The following is a 26,139-nucleotide window of genomic DNA, read 5'->3' as shown; positions in this document are numbered from 1 at the left end:
TCTGATGTCAGGATGTGTATATATATTTATATATACTGTATATACTGTATATATATAGTGATATGAGATTCCTCCAGATAGACAGCCCACATCTTACACATGAAGGTTCCTCTGAAATTCCTTGACCTTTTGTGTAAATACTGTTGGTCTGTGTCCATCCCTCAAATATACAAAGTCTGTGCCCCCTCTGTAGTCTCATGTACATGCCGTGTGCACAAACACCATGCTTATAAAATTGGCTGAATTTCTACTGTATGTATATGTGTATTAGAAATAATTCTAATTAAAAAAAAAAGATTCTGTATAATAAAACAGTATCTTGTACATGATCCCAACTAAGCTGCATGAATCCATATTGGAGGAAAAACAATCTGAATGGGTTTATTTAACGTTTTAATTGTTTTACCAAGTATGGAGATCCAAATTATGGAAATATCCCTTATACAGAAATCTGCAGGTCCTGCACATTCCTGATGCTAGATTCTATAGGGCAAATTTACCTACCTTCGAAGTTGCGCCAGCGTTGGCTTCGCCGCACTTCGCTGCTAATTTACTATAATCCAAAATTGCGCTCAGGGAGGCGAAAGGTAGCGAAGTTGTGCTAGCGTTAATTCATCAAGCAAAGCGAAGTTACGCTAGCGATGCCTAATTTGCATACGGCGCCAAGTTAAAGTACAATAGACGTATATGTAGCAGCAAATACATTACACTACACAAGCCTGGGAAAGCTTCATAAAATAAAATAGAGTTGTTATATTGCCCTATACATGCGCCCACTGTATAGTTAAGGTGCCTTATGTTAGGAAATGTAGGGGGGAAGGAGGGTACCCCCAATAAAATTATGATCCTTTTCAGCCTATTACCCTTAAAAAAGTAACGAAGTAACGAAATTACGTCGCGGTGGCGACTTTTCACTAGCGTTAGCCACTTCGCCCTTTAGTAAATTTGCCCCTATGCCTGTACAAGAAACTTGGCGCTCTATGACCAATATATCCTACATCTGACAGTCTTGGGCTTTTATATGGTCACTTAACTCCTCACTCATATCTTTATACAGGTACGGGACCTGGTATCCAGAATATTCATGACCTGAGGTTTTTCAGATAAGGGATATTTCTGTAATTTGGATCTCCATTTCTTATGTCTACAAACAATAATTTAAACATTAATAGGCTTTTTTTTGTCTTCAATAAGAATTAATTATGTTAGTTGGGATCAAGTACAAGATACTATTACAGAGGAAAAGGAAATCATTTTGAAAATATTTAATCACATGGGAGATGACCAGAGCTTTCTGGATAACAGGTTTGCAGATAAAAGATCCCATACATGTATCTAACTGGATGGGTTGCATTATCTGCATACATTCTTAAACTGTATATTGTATCCACTCCTAATAATTCATAATGAAGTTAGTTTGGATTTAAAACCCCCAAAACATTTGTTACTAAAATCAAAAAGCAAGGTAAGCTGAATTCATGGGGGAGAGAGGTGCCAATATGTTGGTGAATTTAAAGGAATTGTTCAGTGTACAAATAAAAACTATGTAAACAGGCTGTGTAAAATAAAATTTTTCTAATATAGTTAGGCAAAATCCCGAATGGAATCCTGAATAAGGTGCACCATACCGAATACCCCAGAGCCTGAGAATTCCAGGTTTTATCTTAGAAATACAAAGTTAAGTCTCTTGGACTCTCCATTGCAGTACGAAACCTTAGATCAGTAGCTATTTTCTTGCAGTAGAAATGAAATGGTTACTGTCTTTATGAGATGCCAGAATTTCTTTGCGCTGAGATGCAGGTTGCACCGTCGTTGTGCTAATGAAAGTCCTCACCCAATTTAGTTCCCATTGAATTTGTCTTTCTGTGTGTGTTTTATGAATGGGCTTGAGACCATAGAGAATTAGCTCAGGGTGGCAGGGGCTGATGTGAATCATGAACAATTACTGCAGAACACAGTGCAAATTTGTGCCAGTGATATATAAATACAGGGTCAGACTGGGCCAGCAGGACACCGGGATTATACCTGGTGGGCGCCACCTGCCCAGACCCACTCCCTCTCTTGCACTGGTCGCTGAAAAAAGAAAGGTATGTACATGTGTGAGGGAAGGGGTAAACTGGAGGCAGGTCGCAGCAGGAGCAAGGGCCCCCCAGTCCGACCCTGTATAAATACAGTTTTAAGAGACACATGCCTGAGATGAAGCAACTGTTTGTTTAATCAAGTAGTGGGTGCAGTTTGTATGGGCACAGACTTTTTGGCAATCAATGTAGCAATGTAAAAACCTACAGTATTATGATTCAGCCTGGATCATTGCCCTTTAATGCTTGATATTTCCTCCTCTTTATTTGTACTTTGTGAAGCACATGCTCTTTGTTTGTTATCAGATCATAGTATGATTTGCAATGCAAAATACTGTATTTGAATAATTTCAGACTAAAGCTTAGAAAAGGCTATTAACTGTTTTCTTACAGCACTATCCTTTTCTGCCATTGGCACCGTGACTTCAGCACACCCATAGTCCACTGCCATTGTGACTTCAGCTTACCCATAGTCCATTATCTGCTTGAAGTAATGACAAACTGTTGTACTTCTCATGACAGCGCTCACCAATCTCAAAAGAAAGCATATGGAAACAGCTCAGCAATGTTTTGGGTGGCATGTGTCCCATGTGAGCTACTTACAGTATATAAGGTCTAATCGCATCCTGATGCCTCTTGTGGGCCAGTAACTATAATTAACAGGCTTTAAAAATGCAACAAAAGTTTAGATTTTAGGGGAAATCCTTCTAGTAATCCACTTCTTATATTAAAACATTGTATTAGGACTATCTTTTTTCTGAACAGACCTTCAATTAATATATCTTAATTGAACTGGTAGATAGTATAGAATACTCCTTGTTTTGCAGCAGGAACTATTTTGATCCAAGTGATTATTATTCCAAATGAATGGTACTGAGATTTGGGTATAGCTTGAGGAACATTGTGTAGAGTATATAGAAGGTATATTCTAAGTCCACAGCCCTCTTCTTGCCCTTCATGATTTAGGTGCTACCAAATCCAGGCAGCACTTTATTCATGGAGGAATACAGACCTGCTACAATTTTTCTTTGTTTAGAGCAGTGCAAAATGTGCAGAAAATATAGCGATCATTGCCCATCATCCCTACTAAGTGACACCGCCTAGAGTAGCACAGGTTATTATTCACAAAAAAACTTCAACATTTCCCCAACCAACAGAGATTTGTATCAATCCAGCGGAGGAACCTAGGTTTAAGAAGATGAGGCACATTGTAGTGTGATACGGAGGAAAGTGTACGTGGAATCATGTCTGCGCTCCAGGCATGCACTTAGATCTAGTGCAACTCTGTGGTACTCCACTAGCAACACTGGTCCAATCAGTTCCATTACTCTTTGTAATTTATTATTCTGTCACATTTTTTAAAATATGTTTAAAGGACAAGGATAGGCAAAAAAATAAAATCCCATTTTTACTTTCTTTAATGAAAAAGAAACCTATCTTCAATATACTTTAATTAAAAAATGTGTACCGTTTTTATAAGAAACCTGACTGTATGCAGTGAAATTCTCCCTTCGTTTACTGCTGTGGATAGGAATTGTCAGATGGTCCCTAACTGCTGAGCAGGGAAACAATCATACTTATGAACAGCAGGGGGAGCCCCCGCCTTACTTCCCAGCCATGCAGAATTCAAGCAGCTTTGTTTATGACGGTCCCTAAGCAGCCCAGACCACACTGAGCATGTGCAGGGTCAGGGTCAGACAAAGATGTTTAACAAAGTTACAAGATGACAGCCCCCTGTGGCCAAGTTTGAAAGCATAAATCATTTGTTTGATTAGGCTTGTGGTGCAGTAAGTTCATGCTTATGTTTAGTATATAAAATACAGCATTTCTAGCCTTATTCTATTTTAGACTTTCCTTGTCCTTTAATGCCAATATCAGTTAATGAATAATTATTGGCAAAATCTAAGTTGATCACAGCCACTGTATCTCCAAGGTAGATTTCTGCTCACTTTTTTTTATAGAAGACAATTACATTTGGCAAGCTTGAGCATAAAACAATGCTGGCAGAAACAAATCTGTTAGACAAAAACACACACTGCTGGGTTTTCAGACCAAATGGTCTGGCAGGTACTTGAATAAGATCTTTCGGATTCTCTGTAAAAGCATCTTCTGGCTGAAAAGCCACCTGGCACTTCCCTTTCAACTAAATGGGAAATGGCAGTGTCAGTTTCTGTCAACTAAAATAGACCAGTGAAGAAAACACCAGCCGTAGGAATCATGCAGCCACTCTGTAAATTAGCCAGAAGCCAATGTAGCAGCTCTGAATGTTTGTGGTTGCTCAGAGCCTGTACACAATTTAGGAACAATGTCCTGATATCCACAGCAGACATTGTGTTATCCGTGACACTTCTATTTATAAGTACTGAAAATATTCTGCTCTGTATGTATTTAGTCTCTGCCTGCTGTCTTTTTGTAGCCACTGTGGACATTGCTGAAATGAGAAAGAGGCAGCAGGCACAAAATGAAGAAATCTCGACAGTGTCTCAAGCTCCTGGTGGGAATCAAAGACCGAACACATGCTGCTTTTGTTGGTGCTGTTGTTGCAGCTGCTCATGGTACGTCATGCAGTCTATTTGGTACCATATCCAACGCAGGTAAATAAAATGTTAAATAATAAAATAAAGCTTCTGGTCAGTGGCTAAATGTTTTTACCTAAAACAAGGCAGCTAATCTTATTCTAACTTTATAAACAAATGTTATGTCCTTTTTGTATGTAGATGCAGCAAACCTCACGGGCCTACGCAATCATCCCTTATGAACTTGCTGTATGCTCCAAATGGTGCAAATGTTCTGCTATATCTGTATACTGTACATGGTTGTGTCCCTAGGGTCTTTTGTACAACCCTTGTTATACCTTTTCCAAATATATATCAGGTTTTCTGCATCAGAAATCTTCTTTTATCAAAATGATCAGGCCCGGATTTCTAAATTGTGCACCCCTAAGCCAGGCCCTCCGTGCCCACTCTGCCCCTGCCCCCTTTCCTCACATGTTTGCACAAATGCACGCAAGATCCAAACTAGCGGTTTTTACAGGGCCCGGAGCTCTGCGCTGAGAATTTTGTAGGGGCTTCATAAAAAATTAAGATGCGACTTGGAAGCATCTACTGTTAGAACATTCATGAAGTAGGAAAAAGCCCAAGCAGAAATCACTGCAAAGTGCGTTTATTTACACAACATGTTTCGGATGTCAAACCCTTTATCACACTTGATAAAGTGTGCACTTGACTGCACTTTAGTAAACGAACCCCTAAATTAGGTTACAACTTTGTAGTTTGTTTGATCAAAAAAAGGCAAATAACACATTCTACACATGAAACCATATTGGAATATACCAATTATTTGCATTTATTACAGGTATGGGACCTGTTATCCAGAATGCTGTAGACTAAGGGTTTCTGGAAAATTGATCTTTCTGTAATATTGATCTTCATAACTTAAGTCTACTATAAAACCATGCAAACATTAAACAAACCCAATAGGCTTGTTTTTAGAGGAAAAGGAAATACATTTTTTCTAAAATCTGTATAGAATGGAGTCTATGGCTATTTGGTAATTCGGAGCTTTCTGTATAACGGACCCCATACCTATATAACCATATATCCTCTTTTGTTTGTATTAGTGATGTATGTGCTGGCCCGAAACCAACGAATTTGGCCTGAAAAATGGGCCGTCACTTTGGATGCAGGTCAGTGGCAGGTTGGCATTGCAGCTTCAGCACACACATTACATTACATTACACAGTGTTTTGTGGCTGGGCTCCAGTAACATAGCCTCATCATTGGTGGTATAGTCTCATAATCTTGAGATGGGGCCACAGTTGAGAAGGGGTGGGTTAGTGTAGTTGCAGGTTAGAACATTTTTAACCCTCATGTTCTCAAGTTAAAGGGGTTGTTCACTTTCAAACCCTTTTTTTTCATTTGTGTTATTTTCGGATTGTTCACTAGAAATAAAGTATTTTTCCAATTACTTTGTTTGTGGCAATTTTTCCAATATTGAAGTGTAAAGTTTCATTTTCACCTTCTTATGTCTTTGTGAAGCAGCTCTGGAAGGGGGGGGGGTCACAGACTCTAAGGGGGTTATTTACTAAACTCTGAATGCAAAAATCACTAAAAATTCGTGATTTTATTTTTATAAAATCAGACTTTTATAAAATCACAATTTTTTAATAATTCATTAAACCCTGAGTGTGGAAAAGTCTGAATCTGAAAATCCAGCATCTCAGACCTGTTGAGGTTGCATATAAGTCAATGGGAGAAGTCCCAAAGATTTTTTGATGTGCGCTGGGTTTTATGCAATAAATTATAAAATATTTTCGGGAGAAAATTGGATGAAAAAAATGTGAAAATCTGACTTTTTCCAGCAAAGCAATTTTTCGGGAAAATGTAATAACGAATAAGCGTATAAAAACCCATGCGGATTTGATTGGAGTTTGTAGCAGAACATATTGTGATAAATTCGGACTTTGATAAATAACCCCCTGTAACTGTGTAACATTTAGTTGATAAATTTGTTATCTTTGTCCCTGCTGAGCAGAATCCCCGAGTGTCACTAAAAACTGCTGTTAGAATTGATACGATAATATTCCAGAGAAGCTGCTGAATAATGTAGGAACTAATGTAGCAAATTGTAACAGTTCAGAATCTGCAGCTGGATCACTGAGCTGCCAGACTGAAACACCAGAGACACGAACATTAAACTTTAACTTCGATTTTGGAAAAACTGTAAAAAATAAAAGATGGAAAGCAGTTGAATTCTGTCAAAAAAATGTAGTAAAAAGAGTTTAGAAGGTGAACAACTGTTATAATACTCTAACAAGATGGCATCAGTAGAAATATACCGGTCATCAGAAATGAAGTCCAGCCACAGCATCAATAAGAAGAGAAAAAAATGGTTTTGCCTATTGTATTTGTAGCTTTTGTTCTAGTCAGTAACTTAGCTGGGAAGAAGCCATACATTTCAATGCTAAACATTCATATCAACTCAGAGAAAGCAAATGAAAAACAAACACACAAATTTTAAGGGAGGAAAAAAAAAATAAACCTTTTGAAAGGTGATAAGATTTCTTCCTTCATGAATGGCTATGCATGTCTCCATAAAGACATCCAGCAGCTAAACTTGTGTTATATATGATTAAATTGATCTATTGAGTCACCTTTCCCAACCTACCAGACCCAGTGTTTTCGTAACTTAATAAACTCATTATAAAGACCCACTGTGTGTGCTGATGCTTACTGCAAATCCTCTTAACTAGGTTTTGCATCTCCTCAGCCTTTTTTTTATAAGCTTATACAATATGTTGATATTCAAATTCTATGTTCCATAAAACATTGCCCTGTTCCCCTCCACAAAACACACAACCGGTTAACTATCATGTGCTTCACAGCAGCTTCCCTTCATCTCCTATTAAAGGGGTGGGTCACCTTTAAAGGGATACTGTCATGGGAAAAAAAAAAATTTTCAAAATGAATCAGTTAATAGTGCTGCTCCAGCAGAATTCTGCACTGAAATCCATTTCTCAAAAGAGCAAACAGATTTTTTTATATTCAATTTTGAAATCTGACATGGGGCTAGACATATTGTCAATTTCCCAGCTGTAGATATATATATTTATATATATATTTGTGTGTATAGTTAATGTGAGTGTATGGAGGGGTCAGTGTGAGTGTATGTATGTATGGATGCTGGGTTTTCATTTGGAGGGGTTGAACTTGATGGACTTTGGTCTTTTCTCAACCTGATTTAACTATGTATGTACAATCCCAACAGTCATATATATATATATATCTTATATTACTGGTTAAAGGGTTGCCTGACCTGCTTGGTGTAAAGGAGAACTATTGCAAAAATGAAAACATAATATAAGCTTCATCATACTGAAATGCAAACCTTTTTTCGGCGAGATCCGACGCGCTGCACAAAAACGCAGGCGTCCAGTCGGATGCAACAGAAATAAGGTAAGCAATAGCATTGTCAGATGGGGCTGCAGCGTTGATCCATCGCGTCACGACTCGTGTCCCGTCGGATCAACCATGCGAGTTCATCAGACATTTTTATATCTTACCTTATTTCCGTTGCATCCGACTGGACGCCTGCCGAAAACGCCCGTGTAGTCCTTCCCCAAAACACATTTAGTGGTTCGGAACTGAACAGGTAGTGAATCAAATCTCAGTTCTAAAAATACAGCTGTAAACCTCTATTAAATTATGATATAATGTGCTAGTGCCCTCAAAAGCTATGAATCTTATAACACCCACTCATATTTTGCCGAAATCAGCGCATGCAAGTTTGGAATATATGGTTAATATTACATTGAACCCAGGCCTGCAACACAAATATTCTGCATGTTATTGACAAGGTCATTTGTCTCCTTCTGCTAAAAGTTGTAAAAATCCATTAAACAACCCTGTGAAACTTATCATTACCATTCATAAGCAATGAATCATCTTTATCAATGCTTTCTATGTATGGAGAGTGAAAATTAAGGAATGCATGCAGTCTTCACAGGTTATAAAAAGTGCTTTGAGCATTCCATCTTAGACATGCTGTGCTGCTTTGATTTGCTGGTGTTCACATGATAAACCAGTGCTTCTGTAATGGAACTGTGTAATCAAGGAACAAAAAAAAACCCTTCTGTACCATCATATCATTTATGCAGAAAAAAACAAAAACTATTTATAGCTTCTATTTATAGTTGTGTGGTTTTAAATATCACCCTAGAAAAAACAAGGCAATAACATTCATGAATAGATTTCCTACAGTATATATTCTTTTTCTAATTTTTTTTAAGAGGGTTTATTTTCTGTTCCCCGGGAGCAAGTGCTAGACCATTACAATGCAAAAGACCGTGTTCCTTGGGAATGCTACTCTTAGCACCAGATCTGCTACTCTTTGCACATTCTGCATTGTAAATGAGCCCTATTGTCTCTATTCATTTTCAGTTTGGTGCTAGGTATACATTGTAACCGGACCTTGGATTGCTTTTGTAGTTTTGAAAATTTCAGATTTATTTATTAAACCTCAAATTTTTATGGATGAGCTTTTAAAGGAGAAAAACTCTGCTAAAAAACTGAATTCAAAAATACTCCAGCTAAACCCATCAAAATTATATAGAAGTCAATGGCAGATTGTGCCTTTAACAATTGAAACGTTTTTACCTTCAGGATTCTCAACAGTTTCAGGCGGTTTGTGCTGGTTTTTGTTCGATAATCTGATCAATTTGAGGTTTTTTGGACGTCAACTCGAAAAAGTCATATAATTAGAGCGTTGAATGTAAACCGTTGCATGATTTTGTCACCACTTTTTCTCACACCTATTTTTTTTTTTTAGAGAAAAATTATTGGTTTGGTCAAAATTTTTTTTAATAGAGTGAGAAAAAGTTGAGTTTTAGTAAATAAGTGTAAAAAAGCAGTAAAAAAAATTGCCAGGTAAGAGTTGTTGAAGGTCTAGTAGAAGTCAATGGGATTTGTGCTGATCCTATTGGACTTTTTTTTAAAAAGTTTTTTATTTAAAGTTTCAAACATAACACAATTAAAGAGCAGTAAAGAGATAGTAAAGGGAGAAAGTTGAGTGAGAGGGGGGGAGGGGAGGTAAGGCATAAAATGACATATCCATTATATTAGTACACAGGCAGTTAACCAGATTGCACATTTAACCAGGTACCCCATATCGCTTCAAATTTCCCGGGGCATCCTCTTGAAAGATAGGTCAGTTTCTGATTCGAGAGAGAGTCATTTACCAGCTTTTTCCAAGATTTTATTGTGGGAGGGTTGAGCGATTTCCAGTGCATTAATATGGCTTTCTTTGCATAATACAGGAGCTGTAAGTAACATAATCTAGCATAGGGGTGCAGCTGCAAACCCCCTATTATCCCCAACAGACAGGTTTCTGGCGAACGAATACTTGGTAGTGCAAGCTTTTCATTCAAGTATTGGAGTACTGCACTCCAAAACCTCTGAATTATCGGACAGGACCAAAATATGTGAAACATAGTACCAGGTTCCACTCTGCACTTAGGGCACTGATCCGACACAGTATCATATATTTTAGCCAGGCGGTAGGGGGTTAAGTAAACTCTATTTAAAAATTTAATTTGTATAAGCCTGTCCCTCATAGATATTGATAGCGCTGTTACAAGCTGTAGCGCGTCCTTCCATTTTTCGTCATTCAGGTCAGGGATATCTGCTTGCCATTTGCCCTTAAAGGAGAAGGAAAGCCCCAGGGCGCAAAACCCCTCCCCCCTCCCGTGTATTGCCCCCCCTCCCTCCTCCCCCCTGGCCTACCCCTCCCGCTGGGCAAATGCCCCTAACTTGTTACTCACCCCTCTGCGCAGGTCCTGTCCACGGAGTTCACAGTCGCCATCTTCTCCCACGCGCGTCTTCTTCCTGCTCTGACCGGCGTCTTCTGGTGCATGCGCAGTAGGAACAGGTACCGGTACAGCTCTATTGCGCATGCGCCGAATGTCACGAAGTTTTCCGATTTCGTGACATTCGGCGCATGCGCAATAGAGCTGTACCGGTACCTGTTCCTACTGCGCATGCGCCAGAAGACGCCGGTCAGAGCAGGAAGAAGACGCGCGTGGGAGAAGATGGCGACTGTGAACTCCGTGGACAGGACCTGCGCAGAGGGGTGAGTAACAAGTTAGGGGCATTTGCCCAGCGGGAGGGGTAGGCCAGGGGGGAGGAGGGAGGGGGGGCAATACACGAGAGGGGGGAGGGGTTTTGCGCCCTGGGGCTTTCCTTCTCCTTTAACTCTCTCAAGGGGAGAGGGACCAGCGGTAGATAGTATCGTATATAACCAGGATAGGGGTTTTGTGAGGTCTAACCTGTGTAAGTAGGTCTCAAGGGTCGTCACCTTTAAATTCACAGGTTTTACTGGGAATTGTACATTGAAAGCATGGCGTAATTGCAAATAACGAAATAGCATATCTGGGTGGGGGTGGAGTTCCTGTTGGATTGTGGCAAACGTTTTACAGTCACCCCCAGTGACTATATCACCAAGAGTTTTAAACCCAATCTGTGCCCACCTGGCGATGTCTGGAAGTGAGCGAAAATGAGGGAGGTGATTATTGCCCCATAACGGGGTATGGGGGGACCAGGCTGTAGAGGTTCCCCGAACCAGGTCTTGAGATTTCTGAAATGCTTTCACCACTGTATGCATAGGGGTAGTGGTCACGTGATGTGGGGAGACACCTCGGTAAGGGAGTTTGGCAAGGGCCTCAAAGGAGCCTATCACCGCAGCCTCTAATACCACCGCTGAGTTGCTTCTATCAGGGACAATCCACCAGTGGGCATAAACCAACTGGGCCGCAAGGAAGTAAAGTTTAAGATTAGGCAATGCCAGGCCTCCACCAGAAGCCGGCGCCTGTAGCACCATAAAGTTCATTCGGGGATGTTCTCCTGCCCACAAAAAGCTTCTAATTATTTTGCCAATTTTGGTGAACCAATGGGCACGAGGGGTTATAGGAGAGTTGTGGAGAGTATATAGAAATTTGGGAAGAAAGATCATTTTAAACATATTAATTTTGCCTGGTAAAGAAAGAGGTAGGTCTTGCCATACAGTCACTTTGTTAGTCAGGGTCTGCACTACTGGATCTAGATTAAGTTGTTCATACCTATTAAGGTCTTTATGGATCACTATACCCAAGTATTTAAACGAGTTTACGACTTTTGTTGTAGTAAGGTGTTCAGCGAATCCTGGGGAAGGGGATCTATGGGAAACACTACCGACTTAGTGCGATTAATTTTCAGACCGGAGTACTGGCCAAACTCAGAAATAGTCGTCAGGAGATTTTCAAGGGCTGCACCGGAGTTGGCCAGATAAACAAGCATATCGTCAGCGTATAGCGAAATTTTTTCAGTCAGGTTTCCTATACATAAGCCCTGTATATCCTCATTCGCCCGTATTCTAATGGCCAGGGGTTCTATAGCCAGGGCAAAGAGTAAAGGCGAGAGCGGACACCCCTGGCGGGTGCCCCTTCCCAGAGATATGCTTTCGGATATTTGCCCATTGACCAATACCTTGGCCCTCGGATGCGCATACAGAGTCTGGATCCACTTCCGAAGTTTAGGACCCAGTTTATACCGAGTCAATACCTCCCATAGGTATTGCCACTGAACAGTGTCAAAGGCCTTCGCTGTATCGAGGGACACTACTATTCTATTCCCCCCCCACATTATCATGTTGGATCGCTAGGTTAGTAAAAAGTCGTCTCACATTGATATCCGTGGCTTTCGAGGGCATGAAGCCTGTCTGGTCCGGATGTATTAAATCAGGCGCTATCAATTTAAGTCTGTTGGCTATGATTTTGTCAAAAATCTTTATGTCGCAGTTAAGGAGGGATATAGGCCTATATGAATCACATCTATCAGGGGGTTTGCCTTCCTTGTGTATTAAAGTAATAAAGGCATCATAGCATGAGTCAGGCAATACCCCTGTCCTGTTGGTTCCATTGAAGAGAGCTAGGAGTTTGGGGGCCAGAAAGTCAACATATTTCTTATACCATTCTATCGGAATCCCATCTGGACCAGGTGTTTTCCCCATAGGAAACCCATTAATTGCATCTTTAATTTCATCTAAGGTAATATCTTGGTCTAATTGTGTGGCTAGGTCTGAAGAGACCTCTGGGAAGTCTATTGTATCTAGGAATTCCTTAAGCCTGTCATACGGGGCATCAGGAGGTGATTGGTAAGTGGAGTGAAAATACGTCTCAAATTGTTGTGTCATTAGGGTTGGGTCTGTAATTAGAGCATTTCCATTAGTAATGGCCTGTATTATAGTCCTAGGCACATCCCCCCTAGCCAGTAGCGCCAGCAGCTTCCCATTTTTGTCGCCCTTGTCATACCAGGCAGCTGCTCTGTAAAGCTCCCGTTGCGAGTATTTGTCAACTAGTAGTAAGTCCAGATCTCTCTGAGCTGATTGCATAGCCTGTTTATTTTCGTCAGAATCTTTTTGTGTCAGCTCTGATTCTGCTTTAGCTAGAGCGTCTTGAGCCAGAGAGAGGGCCTGGTCTCCCTCTCTACGTGCTAATTTAATAAGGGAGATATATGCACCTCTTATATAGGCCTTACCGGCATCCCACACTACAGGTTCTGCTGCAGTGTCCTGGTTTATTTCCCAATATTGTGTCAGCAGAGGGAGGAGATGTTCGTTAACCTGTGGGTGAGCTATCCATTTGGGGGGTAGTCTCCATTTATCCCTTCTAACCTGATTGGTGCCACCCAGATACAATAATAGGGGGGCATGATCAGAACACATCCTCGTCAAGTATTCTATAGAATCAACATATGGTAATATTTCAGTTGTACCTAGACATATATCGATACGAGACATTGCCGCAGAGGCCACAGAGTAACACGAATAATGTTTAAGCTGGGGGTGTCGCCATCTCCAGATATCTATCAGGCCCGTAGCTTCTACCGAGCGGGCAAAAGTTTTGGTGTCATGGGCGGAGGGGTGTAGTCTATCTAGGGCCGGATCAGGGACCAAGTTAAAGTCACCTGCCCATATCATACGATGGTTGCCCATTGCAGCTACTTTTTGTAGGATTTCATTTAGTATTTGAATATCTGCGGGAGGAGGTAAGTATACATTAACAATTATATAAGTGGTATCAGCAATTTGGGCTTTCAAGATTAAATATCTTCCACCTCTATCCGAGGTTAGTGCGTGAAAATGATAATTTAATGACTTCCTAACCAGGATAGCAACTCCCCTGGAGTATGTTGAGAAGTCTGCATGGTATGCCACCGAAACCCAGTTCCGTTTCAGTGCACGAACCCTCTGGCCTACTAGATGAGTCTCCTGGAGTAGGATAACATCCGCCCTCGATTTCCTGGCCGTATCTAAAACCACTGCCCGTTTGATTTTATCATTAATCCCACGCACATTCCAGGACAGTAGTTTAAAACTTTGAGGAGCCATAGTCAGGGTCGGACTGGGGGGTCCGGGGCCCACCGGGACTGGAGTCCAGGGCCCCCCTCTGGCCCCCGCTACCTACTTGTTCGGCGAATCCCTGCTCGGCGCATCGCGCATGCGCAAACGGAAACGGCGCTCAGCGCGCATGCGCAAACGGCGCTGCTATGCGGCGAATTTTTTTTTATTATTTTTAAAAAACTGTTTGGGAGAGGGGGACTGGCCCGGCGGGGCCCACTAGGGTCGTGGCCCACCGGGTATTTTCCCGGTATCCCGCCGGGCCAGTCCGACACTGGCCATAGTCATTTTTAAGGTAAACTATGGTCCCCTGGGGCCAGGGTGGCTCTACGGGCCTGTGGTCACCCAGCAAGTGATCGACTGTTGTAGGTGATATTGGAGTATGCTTCGAGCGTCGTGGGATACCTATAGCTGTCAACAGCAATGTCTCATACCCCCAGCAATATTCGTTAGTCCTTAAACCTCCCCTCACAGAGGTAAGCAAAGAAAAAGGGAAAGAGAAAAAAGACAGACAAAAAATACACCCATTAACATTATATCCCCCACCCGGTATCCTCCTCCCAACCTGGAGATACATTTTCCCTTAATTCGAACAATCCCAACAGGGGAGTGGGTAGCACTTGGCAATAACTCTCAAAACAAAAATATACGTAGGTACAGGGGTAGAGTCTGAGTCTCCGTGGTACCTAAAGTAGCACAAGTATGATGGGGAGATCCTAAGTGTCATCACTGCAGCAGGATCCGACTGAAGTAGCCAAGTATATCAGGCACTGGTGCAGTACCGGTAATAAGCACATCATATAGGAATACTAAGACAGTGTAAATCAATCCCAGTGGACAACCTTCCCCCATCCGCCCAATAGAGGGGGGTTTCTGATGAACTCCGGTCCATAGCATGGGAGAATTCTTCAGTTGATTGGTTGTGATATGGGTAAGTGTAGTATCGGCACATAATCATTAAGGAGAGTGTGGGCTCCTGTCTCGAGTATTCCATAAGTAGGGCATCAAGAGTGGCTCTGAAAGCTCAAAAGCACAAGCAAGAACAGCCTGTAGCAGCCAATCCACAATTATGGCTTTCAAAGTTCCAGCCATGGTCTACTCTGAGGTGGAGAGGGTATTTCCATGTGGCACTGAGCAGTGTGGGTACATGTGGAGCGATGCCCTCCCCCTATCTCCAGTGAATAGAGTCTGCTACATACGGCTCAGGCTATAATGTGAGGCCATATCAGTCAGAAAGGTATAAACAAGAGTGATCTCACCTGCTGCAGCATCTGCTTCTATCAACATTTTAGTCGGGACGGCGAGGGCTGGCTCTAGGGGACGGAGCGCCCCTCGCATCAAGCCATTCGCTTGCCTCTTGAGCTGAGGTGAAAAAGTTGGCTCTGTCTCCGGCTTGAACCCTCAATTTGGCAGGGTAGAGCATGCCATATTTCAAATTGGCTTCTCGCAGGCGACGCTTAACTGCCATAAAGGTGCCTCTTTGTCTTTGAAGCTCTGCAGAATAATCTGGGTAGATGGATACCTTTTTCCCTTCCACCATAATATCTGGGCTTTGTCTGGCTGCCTGTAGTATGGCGTCACAATCTCTGAAGTTCAGCAGTCGAATCAAGAAGGGCCTGGGAGGTGCTCCTGGCGGGGGGCTCCTACCTTGCACCCGATGGGCTCTTTCGACCGCATAGAAGGGCGAGAAGGCAGCTGTGGGGATGATCCTATTGGACTTTCACGTAAAAATCAAAAACCTCTAAAAGCCCAAATTGATTAAAAGCGGTCCAATAAGATCAGTGCAGCTCCCATTGACTTCTATAGCACGTCAGCAAGGTTTTTGTGGTTTTCTCGAATTTTTAACAGCTTTTAAGAAATATAGGAAAACCACAAATCTTAAGAGATTTGTATAAAAAATTTGAAATTCGAATATTAGTAGATGGACCCCCTAGTCTCTGAGCAGATGAGAAGAAGGGTGTCACTAACCCTCTGCTCTCAAAGAAAATGTTCTGCTTTAATCCCCAACCATATTCTTCAATCAACTACATTTTAGCTGCTTCCCATTGTAAAATGAATTATTTTGGCAAATGTCACTTAACTGTGTTAAAATTCAGAACTTCTAGAAATCATTTAAAATTCCCCAGTTTGAATTTTATCAAATCTGCCCAAACATTTAATTTCGACTTTGGTTTAGATTATGATGGTCAGTTTAGTAGTACCAATATTATGTAGACTGATGTAAAGTAGCTTCCTTGGAGAGGGATACTGTATCCGACCTGCATAGCATTGATAACGATTTCCTGTAAATATCGCTTAAATGGTGTTATCTGTCATGTTATCATATATAGCAGAGAATTAGACACATCCCATATTTTGTCATCAACTCAGTGTTTTTATTTTTGATATTTTCTGATCAACTCAATGGCTTTGCTGCTTAATTTTTACAGAAACAGGACAAAATTAAGTGGTATGTCAGCCCTGTTGAGTAATCTTAATTTTTTGGGGTCAGGGGTCCATTCTAGTGATGTGCGAGCCGGCCTGAATCCCGCAGGACCTGCAGGTCGGGTCGACTCCTGCACAAAATCTTAAGGCCGCGGGCAGGTCCGAGTCAAGCTCTTCACCTGCTCTCCCCGCCCACAACTTAGCACTTCCTGCTTCCAGCGCCAAAATGTATAGACTTGCGCCCACCCCTTTTGTGACATAACTGTGAGCACGGGTCTATAAAAAGAGGGGCAGCAGCAGGCCAGGCCTGGTGCGGATTGGCAGGGAGCGGGTTAGGGTTGGTGTGAGTCGGGAAATTCTCGACCGGCTCATCACTAGTCGATTTACTTCAACACAAAGCTGGCTTTACATGTAACATCATTTAGATGTGGATTTAATCAATTGTTTTGTTTGAGTTGCTGTACTTTCTGTAGACAAAATAAAGTGTTGTACTACATTGCAGCCTCACTGTTAGGAATGAAGAAAGAGGGGAGCATGCAGGACGACCGACACATACAACAAAAATGGAGAATATACAGATTGAAGAAGAATGGTGAGTATTTTATCCACATGTTTGCAGTGTCTGAATCCTACGGTGTGCTTATTCATTTTCTTAATCATTGGCATCAGCTAAAACCAGCTTTTTTTTTGGGGAATCAAGGGTATTAGAGTTTCTGAAATTATGTTCAATTTTGTGTTTCCAACAAGAACCAAAGTGAAGTCATTGGCCACCTTCTTCCACTTCTTCCTTCTTTTGTCTGGGCCCACGCAGGCATATCAGCAGTAGAGTTCAAATTTTCACTTTACTTTGTATGCGCCTCCGGACTGGAACAAATATAAGAAGGAAGACAAAGAAGGTGGCAATGAGGAGCATCTTCAGAAAAACACAGACCCAGCACAGTTTTTAATGAACAGGAGCACCAGCCTGGGGTATCAGGTAAGCAATTATAATCACTGGGGAGGGTGCTTAACATTTTGGTACACCTTTAGTTCTCCTTTAAGCAACTAACTGGCTAATTTGTCAACATTTCAACAATTTGTTTCTACTGTGATTCAAGTTTTTGTGCACTAAAACTCAAATTAATTAAACTAATTAAAACTCAAATGATGAATTCAAATCAAGTACTTAGTTAAGCTAAAAAAACTTGAAAAATGTGAATGTAAAATATTGGCATCTAAAACTTTATAAAGTCATATAGAAGTCAATGGGAGTTGGGAGCAACATTTTAACTATTCATTCAATTCGAATTTGTCAAAATGGTTTTATCTTGTTAGCTCAAGTATTCAATTTTACCAGCTCTGGTATATTTTTTTCCACAATTGTATTCATTGGAGTTTTTTTGCATTCAGATTTTTTTTAATATATACGTTTATTCAAAGTAGAAAACATCTCTGATATTAAATAAATTTGAATTTTGATAAATAACAATTTAGGGAACTTCTCATGTTACACAATGGTGTTCCTTTCTGCCAGTAGAGCGCTTCATATTAGTGCTAACCTCACACACATCAGTCAGAGTCTGGACAGTGATAAAGAACTGAGTTCTAGAGGAAGGCCTTAATTTATATTAATACACAAAAGCCATGAGTATCTTGTAAATTATATCCTTATAAACGGTGAGTTCTGATGTAATTTCTGTCACATGACTCACTGAAACTTGTGTATTATAATAAATAAAGTACCCACAGTTGCAAAATATGAGGATATTAGAAGTTACATTGGAGTTCCATGACATTCACTAGAAGGTTATTGTTTTGCTGTTGCTTCTTATACATGAATAATATTTACTGATGGGGATAATTGAGATATTCAGCATTACTAGAGTAAAGTGATCACTGTACCTAACCAATTATCAGAGATTTGGGGGGTTATCAATAAGGGGTGATTTATCAAGGTTTGAAGTACAATTTTTTTTTCCACAATTTAACTTGAATGTTTGATATTTATTAAGCAAAAAAAACTTGAAAAACTCAAATGTAAAACTTTGGTATCTAAAAGCTTCCGAGTTCATGTAAATGTTAATGGGAGTTGTCCCAGGCAAAATTCAAGCATTTTTTTTAAATTTGAGATTTTTGTGTTATTTGAGCTTGTAAACTCAAAAATTCAAGGTATTCGATGTATTAGAAGTTTTTTTCCACCATTGTATTCAATCACGTTTGTTATTTTGGGATTTTTGAAATAAATAAACAGAGATTTGTTTTTGTTTTTTTTAAATTGTGCATTAGTAGAAAAAAACTGTAAAACCTCACCATTTTTTTTTTAATAAATAAGGCCATAAATCTGACAGATCAATGTATAATGGAATATAAAAAGGCAGGAGACGTAATGCATCAAGATCAAAATCCTGCCTTTTTAAGTTCCCACAGTATCTAAATGCGGAAAAAAACGTATTTGATGGGAAGGTAGAATTTTGGTTTTGGCCAGCAACCAAATTATGGCCAGCAGTCTCAGATGAGACTTTTTAGAACAAGTTATTTTAAACTCAATGGTTGTTCAGAATGAAGTCTGCTGTATAAAGTGAGACTGCAAAGCTCTGTCTCCACACAAAAATAGCTGTGAGAAAATATTGGTTTATACGATATAGTTTTTAAATAAGGTTGACAATGAAAAATAGTTATGAACAAGATGGATGTAGGAACATAAGAGGCAGATTTATTGATGCAAATATCATTCTCTCTTAGGGGCAAATTCACTAACCTGCGGAAATTTGCGAATTTTCGCCAGTGTTAGTCACTTCGTCCTTTAGTAAATTTGCCCTTAGTTCTTTATCAACTAATAATATGTTTATCATGCAAATGCAAATATTTTTGTGATTTATCAATTCTCTTGTGTCTTTGTGCTGATGTTTTCTTGCCTAAATATACTGTAGGTATGGCTAACCATTTAAAACCAATGACCACACCAATATTTATTTTATAAAAATTAATGGATCTTGCTTGCATGCCTAGAAAGTTGGTGCAGTATGTGCGAAATCATCCAAAACTTCAGGGTTATTTATCAAAATCTGAATTTATCTAATTTTCTGAAATATACTCTGACCAAAGCCTTACAGGTTATTTCCCCTTATTTATCAATATATTTTCCCAAAAAAAAATTTCAGTGTTGGAAAAAAACTTGAAAAAATCACCCGAAAAATCGGATTGTTTTCAGGATTTTTGCCCGAAAACCACATCATTTGATTTTTGCACAAAACACGGCGCAGATTAGGATATCTTTGGGACCTCTCCCATTGACTTATATACAACCTCGACAGGTCTGAGATGAAATTTAGGATTTGGCCTTTATTGGTATAATAAATCACTAAAAATTAGAGGGTTTTTTTTTTTACAAAAAAAAAATCGGATTTTGTAGTAAAAAAAAAAAAAACTCGAATTTTTCGAGAGTCTGGAATTCAGACTTTAATAAATAACCCCCTTTATGTTTGGTCAGCTATACTCAAGATTATCAAGTTGTGTTAGTAAACGTAAAGTCAATGAAAACCTGAAATTCAAAAAGAAATAATAAATGTGCAAGAAAAATAATCAAAAACATTTACATTTTACACATTTTTTGATGTTTCTAAAGAGACAATTTGCATATGTACCTTTGCTAATTTGAAAGGATTATAATACTAATAAACTACATGTATTATAATTTTTCAGCCAAACTCCTACTGTTGAAGAAATTTTGTCCTGGTCCCACAATTTTGACAAGATGATGAAAAGCCTTGCAGGACAAAACCTCTTCCGAGAATTTTTACGTACAGAATACAGTGAAGAAAATCTTCTGTTCTGGTTAGCGTGTGAAGACTTAAAGAATGAACAAAACACAAAAATAGTTGAAGATAAAGCTAGAAATATTTATGAAGATTATATCTCAATACTTTCATCAAAAGAGGTAGCGTTTATGTTGTTTCTAAAAAACTGATTAGGGATGGGTGAATTTGACCCGTTTTGTTTTGCCAAATATTCGCCGCTGGCGAAATGTCGCCGACGCCCATTAAAGTGTATGGGCATCAAAAAAATTTTTGTTGCGCAGCAAAAAATTTTTGACGCGAGTCTTTTTTTTTGTTGACGCACGAGGCCATATAAGTCTATGGGCGTCATTTCCACGGCAAAACAAGGTGAAAAAATTCGCCCATCCTTAGAACTGATGTTTTTTCCAAACTATAGCATTGTTTTCAGTACACACTTGAGGTAGAGTCCTGTAGCGGGTCAGACACCCGCAGGTTACCAGCAAAACCTGAGGTACCTTGCAGGTAGAAGTTCCGGGTGCGGGTATAGACACGGTTCTTCGAGCCGCGGGTCTTCTCAATAGCATTTTTACTCCTTTTTTCTGATCATGTCTACTTCCGATGATGTCACTTCCAGTTTACAAAGACAGCACTTCCTCTTTTACTCCTTTTTTTCTGATCACGCCCACTTCTGATGATGTCAGTTCTGATTTACAATGACAGCACTTCCTGATTCTTGATGGTCAGCGTGTCCAGGTTGCGGATAAGGTACTTGTGGGTTGGGTAACGGGTCTAAGCGGGTAAGAATGCGGGTCCGGGTTGCGGATTGCAGGTTGCGGGTAAAAAATTGACCCGTGCAGGACTTTATCTTGAGGAGAAACTCAGTTGGTGACTGATTTCTAGAAGACACACTGCTGAGTTATGTAAAGGCAAAACTTGACAGGACTAGGGCTTGGCTGCAGTCAGTTCTGTGAAACAATTGTGGAAAACAGTGTGAAAATAAATTCAGTGGTACTTGCATCAACATGAGCTCCTTGCACTTCCGTATTGTGGCACTTGGTGCTGCTGCCTTCTTCCAGCCTTCTGTTCTGAATTCTGGGCAGTTGCGTCTATTGATAAAGGAGAACCCTGGAGCTACCACCACCTTCAAATGAGGTAGGAGCTCCAGGGCAGATTAATTGCCTTGTTTTGGAATAGAAAAGTGTCAATCCCCAAGGTCTGAAATGAGGTTGTAAACAAAGGGAAATTAAATATTCCTTAAAGGAGAACTAAACTCTAAAAAAAAGTATATGGCTAAAAATGCCATATTTTATATAATGACGTTATTGCACCCGCCTAAAGTTTCAGCTTCTCGATAGCAGCAATGATCCAGGATTTCAGACCTGTCACAGAGGGTCACCATCTTGGAAAGTGTCTGAGACACTCACATGATCAGTGGACTCTGAGCTGCTGTTGAGAGCCTGCTAAAGGGCAGTGGTTGCCTTGGGCTGGTATAGAAGCCTAAAACATAATGAATAACATTTCTAGCTGCTTCTTTAGGTAGGCTTTAGTTCTCCTTTAATAATCGTATGTGTTTAATGTAAATAACTTAGTGCCCAAAGAAAATTAAATACTGCTTTGAAGGGTACTGGTCAAGGGTCTCTCCATCCTTTGGAGTGATTTTTCAGTCATGCTTTGCTTTTTTGTCCACTATGACCACAGATAGATAGGCCCAAAGAATACAATTAGAGTGACCTTTCAAAAGCCAATTGTTCAAGTAGTGGATGAAATATCTCAGGGCTCGTTGTTGATGCTACAACAAATATAACACAAGAATTTCAGGTGCAGGATGAAAATTTCTAATCCTCTAGATAGCATTGATTTTCTTCACCCTTTTTTAATATGTTTTTTTACTTTTTTAAAATATTTTAAAAGACAGCGCCCTTGAAAAAGCACTGAGCAGAGTTTTGACTTTACCAAGATACTTTAGGTAGTGAATTGGCTCTGGGGAATTTTATTCAAAAAAGCAGACAGATTAGCATAGACGTAGGGACACAGATAGAGGTAGTGGTTGGTATTTGTGATGCTTTATCCGACCACTTTTATCAGACCAGATTCTTAAAACTAATTCTAGGTGATAAAGGGTGATAGGTCAGTGTTTATTTAGCCTCATCTACATTAGCAGCATATGTTTGCTGTCTTTATTAAGTATTACATTTTTGGAGGCATCTGTGTAGCTAAAAAGCCCTCAGAGAAGCAGCAGGCATATCATATGGAGGCTAAAGTGCCCACTTAAACCATATTTGACATTAAACCAGGGCCTCTCTAGCCACATTTGCTTTCTCTAATCCCCTTAAGAACAAAGGCCATAATGTCTATACTTGAAAGTTTTCCATCTCCACTGTATATTTTCTGAGAAGAGAAAAATAATAGACACCAGTGAAGAAAAAACAGTGACTAATCAGTTGGGATGCACTAAATCCAGGATTCAGTTCTGGATACAGCCAGGATTCAGGCTTTTTCAGCAGGATTCAGATTCAGCCGAACCGAATTTGCATATGCAAATTAGGGGAGGGAAATCAAGTGACTTTTTGTTACAAAACAAGGAAGTAAAAATGTTTTCCCCTTCCCGCATATGCAAATTTGGATTTGCTTTGGTATTCACCCAAATCTATCGCTAAGGATTCGGGGGTTTGGCCAAATCCAAAATAGTGGATTCGGTGCATCCCTACTAATTAGGGACCAGTCAATCAACTTGTTTTCTATAACTTCGGACTAAGCAAAGCAGCGCCCTAAAACACACAAGGGTGTATAACAGAGGTAGAGAAAGCTTTGTCAGACCTGGGTTGAGGGAAATGTTTTATTTTTCTTTCTTTCTGTCTTATTGCAGGAAAGTCTTAATTCATTGATTAGTCGACAAGTAGATGTAAAGAAAATATAGATTAATAAGTGTTAAAGATTCATTTGTTTTATTGAAAAGCTGTACATTTTTCAACCTGACCCAAAACCAGTCCATGCATATTTCTACTATGCTCTTGGCAGTGTGTCAACATCCTGTGAAGCTGACTTTTCAGCTCTGTTTACTGAACTAAAAGATCCCAAAGCATAGCAAAATACAAGATATAGTAATGAAAAAGTAAATTAGACACTATCAAAAATAAATGTATAGCAACAGGAATACTGGGGGCCTTATTTATCATTAAAATATATTTATTATTTAAATAAAAAAAGTCCAACCAAAGTAGAATCCACAATTAGACCTTATTTATTAATAAAAAAGCACGATTCAGTCAGATTAGGGACAAACATGAAGAAATCCAGCGAAAATCCAAATTGTACGATTGTTTCAGAGTTGTTTCCCAAATCGCTCGGGGGTTTTTTTCAGATTTTTTCCTGAAATAGTTGGATTTTCCGGCTAACTCCAGCGCATACCACAGAAACGTCTAAATAGGATAGGGACCTCTCCCATTGACTTACAGTATACAACCTCAGTAGGTCTGAGATGCCAGATTTTCTGACGTTTTCCATCCTTGGGGCTTTATAAATTTGGATTTCATAGTAAAAAAAAAAAGTACAATTTTTCTAGTTTTTGGCATTTTGACTTTAATAAATATACAGTGGTGCAACTTCAAGGTTGAAAGCAATATCCTAAGCAAATAAATTGAATTCTTGGCAGTACAGGTATTTAAGAAGAGAAGGTTATTACAAAGTGTTTTTCTGCCAATGATTATTAGAAGTAACGTGCATGAACAATTTGCAGACTTAAACCTATCTTGGCCATGACAAACATTCCAAAACTAAAATTATCCAATAGAGAAAGTGTATATATATATATATATATATATATATATATATATATATATATATATATATATATATATATATATATATATATATATATATATATATAAAGTCAGAGAAAATAAGTTAATTTTGCATGAGATTAGATTGTTTCACTTAGGACATTGGGGTGGGGCACATTTTTTGGAGATTTCCTAATACAAAAAAGTTTGAAAAAAACATGTGTTCATTTTAGGGATGCAGCGAAATCCACTATTTCAGATTCGGCCGAACCCCTGAATGCTTCACGAAGGATTCGGCGATTCGTGGGAAGGGAAAACATTTTTTACTTCCTTCTTTTGTGACCAAAAAGTCATATGATTTCCAAACCCGCCCTTAATTTGCATATGCAAATTTGGATTCGGTTTGGCCGGGCAGAAGGATTCGGTCGAATCTTAATCCTGCTGAAAAATCCCGAATCCTGAACCGAATTCTGGCTTCGATCCATCCCTAGTTCATTTATTGAAAATGCTAATCTCTTAACTTGATCAGTTAACTTGAGTGTCAACTTGACTCACACAATTGATTTACCATCTTTTAGAGGGACATTTTTAAATTTGAATTTTACATGACATTTGGGGTTTTCTCTTTGTGAATCTCAAAAATTCACGTTTCAGAAACCCAATACAAGAGTTTGGCACAGAATTCCAATTAGCATGTTGTTAAAACTGCCCCTAAGACTTTGTTGAACGTCATACAGGCAAACAGAATATTGAAAATATGGCTGCAAATAAAAATTTGAAGGCTACATTCTTCCACCAACAGTTTTCTCATATGCAGAATGATTGCATTTATGTTTTGTGAAAATATTTGGTGTCTCATGACACGCAGGGTGATTTATTGGATAGACCTCTGTAAGCCATTATTGTTATAGATGTTATAATAACATTTCTTTATAGCCTAAAATATATTGCGGATACCATCAAAACGCAGAGAACGGAAAGTACGTCACTTATACTGTATACCCAGCAAAACTGCTTAGTAGATATAAATAATTTGCTGCTAATTTTCATGTCTGCAGGTCAGCCTAGACTCTAGAGTGCGTGAAGTGATCAACCGAAATCTGCTGGACCCTACCGCTCACATGTATGAAGATGCCCAGCTTCAAATATACACATTGATGCACAGAGACTCTTTTCCAAGGTTTTTGAACTCACACGTCTATAAGTCTCTTCTTGAAGGTACAGAAGACTCAACCACTGAATCTTAGCTGACACATGTGAATAGCAGATCTGTTTGTTTTTCTTAAAATAACAAATATGTAATTTATTAACATCAGACAATGAGTTCCTGGAGAACTCCAGTCGTGCACTACTCAGGCTACTGTGAAGAATAACTTTTAAAAAAAATTGCTTGGTCTCCGTCTCCACTTTTACAAGCTCTTCATATTTGAGTTTGAAAAGCAGCAACACTGGAATTGCCGCATATTGTTTTCTATGCTATTTACTTGAGTATATCATTCCGATGATGTATTGGGTGGACTATGAACAGACTCCTTGTTTTATTTCATGTTGCATGTCCAAGGGTAATAGCTGTCCTCAACACACCAATTAATTGTTGCAATATATAGGCAATTGCATTAACTCTGTAGTTTCTAACATTTCGGGGCAGATTTATCAAGGCATGAATTTCCAATTTTGAATTTTCAAGTTTATTTAAGTGTAATTCGACTAGAGAATAGTTTAAATTCGATTCAAGTTTTTTTTAAAAAAAAAAACGAATTCAAATTAAGAAATGTATCATGTACTGTCCTTTAAGAATTCGAATTCGACTATTTGCCATTTTAAACCTGCCAAATTGAATCCGATTCGAATTCAATTCCAGTTTGCAGGTCGATCCTATTCACCCGCATTGAATTTTTTTTATTTTTTTAAAAAAATTTGATTGGTTGTTTTTAACTAGAAAATGTAGTTTTTATAAACTATCATAAATTCGAAATTCGACCCTTGATAAATCTGCCACTTTATGTGCAATACAGTATTATGCTAAGATATCGACATGAATCCTTGACTTGATGTTTATTCCTTCCGATGGGCATTTTAGGGATAATCCAAATTTACACTGAATGGCATTTTCCAGTGGTATAAAAAAAGATACACAACTAAAGCTGATTATCCTTGCGGGGAGGAAATTAAAAT

The 26,139-nt window shown here is 39.3% G+C and overlaps 1 protein-coding gene across 7 annotated transcripts in view; it reads left to right on the top strand.

The window, feature by feature from the left end:
- Positions 1–25,683, top strand: part of rgs17.S (regulator of G-protein signaling 17 S homeolog) — a 27,781-nt gene extending 2,098 nt beyond the window's left edge. For 4 of the 7 annotated variants that reach the window (XM_018265165.2, XM_018265170.2, XM_041564397.1 and 1 more), the window contains exons 2-5: positions 4,495–4,672; positions 16,933–17,022; positions 20,112–20,346; positions 25,023–25,683. In XM_018265165.2, coding sequence (XP_018120654.2) covers positions 4,495–4,672; positions 16,933–17,022; positions 20,112–20,346; positions 25,023–25,211 — 692 coding nt within the window. In that variant the 3' untranslated portion in view covers positions 25,212–25,683. The remainder of the gene's footprint in view (positions 1–4,494; positions 4,673–16,932; positions 17,023–20,111; positions 20,347–25,022) is intronic. The other 3 variants (XM_018265167.2, XM_018265166.2, XM_018265168.2) reach the window with 3 other exon arrangements.
- Positions 25,684–26,139: the final 456 nt, after the last annotated feature.

This window comes from Xenopus laevis, chromosome 5S, assembly GCF_017654675.1.
Source record: "Xenopus laevis strain J_2021 chromosome 5S, Xenopus_laevis_v10.1, whole genome shotgun sequence".
Classification (NCBI taxonomy): domain Eukaryota; kingdom Metazoa; phylum Chordata; class Amphibia; order Anura; family Pipidae; genus Xenopus; species Xenopus laevis.
This window is presented reverse-complemented; position numbering and strand designations above follow the sequence as displayed.